Below are 2,813 nucleotides of genomic sequence, written 5' to 3'. Positions count from 1 at the left end.
ACACGCACACACGCACACACGCACACACGCACACACGCACACACATATATATTTTCCAGTTGTCTCTAATGAAATGCTCCAATTCCTTACTAAAATGTGGAAGAACTATGGTACAGTTTTGTTCATGCCATATTCATTTATCAAGATTTTTTACATCGTACTCAAATACTTCAAAGAACATCACTTTACTATCATGTGTAAAAACAAAATGTCTTTACTATAGTATTACCCAGTTTCTGTGTTCAAAATACATGTAGCATTACCATCCCTGCTGAAAAAAAGTCAGCTGACACCAGCCCAAACTGGTTGGCTGGTTTTAGCTGGCCTTCCAGCCTGGTCATTTTTAAGCAGGCTGCTTTGTGAGGGGATTTGACCAGAGGCGGACAGTAACTAAGTAAATTTACTTGAGTATTGTACTTAAGTACACTTTTTAGTGTATCGGTACTTTACTTGAGTATTATTTTTTCTGGGAACAAATAACATTGGAAAGACAAATATTGTACTTTTCGCTCCACTACATTTCTATCAAGGTCCTCGAAGTAGAAAGTCGTTACTATGTAGCAGCTTTGAAAGTCAGTGGGTGATACAAGCTCTTGGTGCATAAAGAAGATCTGTAAAGTTGCAAAGACTAAAGTCTCAAATCCAAAGAGTTATTCTTTATAAAAATTAAGAGCAGAGGCGGACAGTAACTAAGTAAATTTACTTGAGTATTGTACTTAAGTACACTTTTTAGTGTATCGGTACTTTACTTGAGTATTATTTTTTCTGGGAACAAATAACATTGACTGTGAGAGATCACTACCATCCTGCTTTTGTGGGGGTGGGTAGGGGTGTTAAATAATTATTTATTTATGTTTTTTTTTTTCCCCATATGTTTTCTAAAACCTCTTTATTATTAAATTACATTTACATTTACATTACATTTAGTAATTTAGCAGACGCTTTTATCCAAAGTGACTTACAAATGAGGACAATAGAAGCAGTCAAAACTAACAAAAGAGCAACAATATATAAGTGCAAATGACAAGTCTCGGTTAGCCTAACGCAGTACACGTAGCAAGGTGTATTTTTATATACAGTTAAATTAAGTATACTATTAAGTATTGCAAGTATTACATACAACAATAAAACAGTGCATTGACATAAAAAAGGAAATTTACTTTTGGTACTTAAGTGCTTTTAAAAGCAAGTACTTCTGTACTTTTACTTAAGTAAAAACCTGTCTTTACAACTTGTACTTGTAATGGAGTAATATTTGACCAGCAGTATCTGTACTTTCACTCAAGTAATGGAGTTGAGTACTTTGTCCGCCTCTGGATTTGACCACTTCTAGTCAGGCTGACCAACCAGCTGAACACCAGCTCGACCAGGTTGACCATCTTACACCAGCTAAGGCTGGTTTTAAGCCTATTTTTTTCCTCAGCAGGGCATTGGTACCAGTAAACAAGAACGATGGTATTATTCTCCTACTATGTCGAAAATAGCATGGTAATACCCTGGTATCATGTCCAAAAAAACAACAAAAAAAACATGGTATTTGTAAGCATAGCATTACCAGGGTACCATATCCAAAACATGATGTTACCATAGTACATGCCTCAAAACATGGTAACACAGTGGCACTTTTTGAAGGAGTACTAACTCTACAAGTATAATTAAACCTACACAGGTACACATTTTCGGAAGGACAAACCAGCAGCAATAATGTAATCTTTACTGTTTTTTTTTTATATGCATAAACAACACATCGGCTCATATTCACATATAACACGAAAACACTCACATTATCCGTTTCGCCATGACCTGTTCAGTTCTGGAATTCTACAATCACATGTGCTGTTTTGGTTTTATTTTCATGTGCTCACGGTCCTCGAGTACTGACAGCCATGAAAACTGCTCAAATAATGTTCAAAATAAAAGTCCTGATTTCCACACGTCTGTTGTGTATACAGTAGATTGGAGTGCAGTTGGATAAACATGGAGTATAGTAATAGATAGAAGAATAAAATAAATGCACGTTTAATATCTACTTCAAACTATGGGTTTTGTTTATAAAAATGGGGAAATTTATATAAATATATATTTCAAATGCTGCTGGAACTTTTATTTTGATGGAAATATCATAAGGTCACCTGAAGTCGTTTGACTGTTCTCTGCTCTGTTTCCTAATGTCACATTTTGTTTACACCTGTTGTGAAATGTATACAATTTTGTATAGCCTACATGGTTTGATAAATAGTTGTTGGAATGAAAAAAAAAACTTTTTTGTCACAATTTAATATAGTTCCAAATAATTGTATATATTTCCAGAAGCATTTAATATTTTTCTACAGATCAAGTTGAAACGTTCCCGCAAGTTCCCCTCATAGCACACGTACATCACGGAGACGTCTGTTTGACGTCTGCATTCACATCTGCAAGACGTAGGCTATTTTTAGTGTTGCACATGTGCTGCAGGGACCCTAATACCCGGATAGAACACGTACATCACGGAGACGTCTATCTGACTCTGCATTCACATCTGCAAGACCTATTTTTTAGTGTGTTTGCTCACCTGCAATACGCCTATAGGATGTTTCCTATCATATGTCAAACAGACGTTTAGAAAATGTCTTTAAGATGTTTATGATTTAGAATGTATCTTAGAGACGTCGATCAGATACACAACAGATGCTTTCCAGATGAAGCGATCTTTAACAGACATCTTGCATACATTCGTGTGCTACCCTGTTGAAAAAAACAGCATATGCTGGTTAGGTATGTTTTGACGCTGGGATGCTGGTTTAAGCTGGTCCTTTGCTGGTTTATGCTGG

General features: G+C 35.8%; 1 protein-coding gene across 1 annotated transcript in view; it reads right to left on the bottom strand.

The window, feature by feature from the left end:
* LOC107688558 (39S ribosomal protein L23, mitochondrial) overlaps positions 1-1,901 on the bottom strand; it is a 26,375-nt gene extending 24,474 nt beyond the window's left edge. Inside the window, exon 1 of the mRNA XM_016486258.1 lies at positions 1,784-1,901. Within this exon, the coding sequence (XP_016341744.1) occupies positions 1,784-1,800 (17 nt within the window). The 5' untranslated portion in view covers positions 1,801-1,901. The remainder of the gene's footprint in view (positions 1-1,783) is intronic.
* Between the last annotated feature and the right edge of the window lie 912 nt (positions 1,902-2,813).

The sequence above is a fragment of the Sinocyclocheilus anshuiensis genome, unplaced genomic scaffold (genome assembly GCF_001515605.1).
Source record: "Sinocyclocheilus anshuiensis isolate Anshui unplaced genomic scaffold, SAMN03320099.WGS_v1.1 scaffold521, whole genome shotgun sequence".
Taxonomy (NCBI): domain Eukaryota; kingdom Metazoa; phylum Chordata; class Actinopteri; order Cypriniformes; family Cyprinidae; genus Sinocyclocheilus; species Sinocyclocheilus anshuiensis.
The sequence above is the reverse complement of the archived record's forward strand: the minus strand, read 5'-3'. Positions and strand labels throughout refer to the sequence as shown.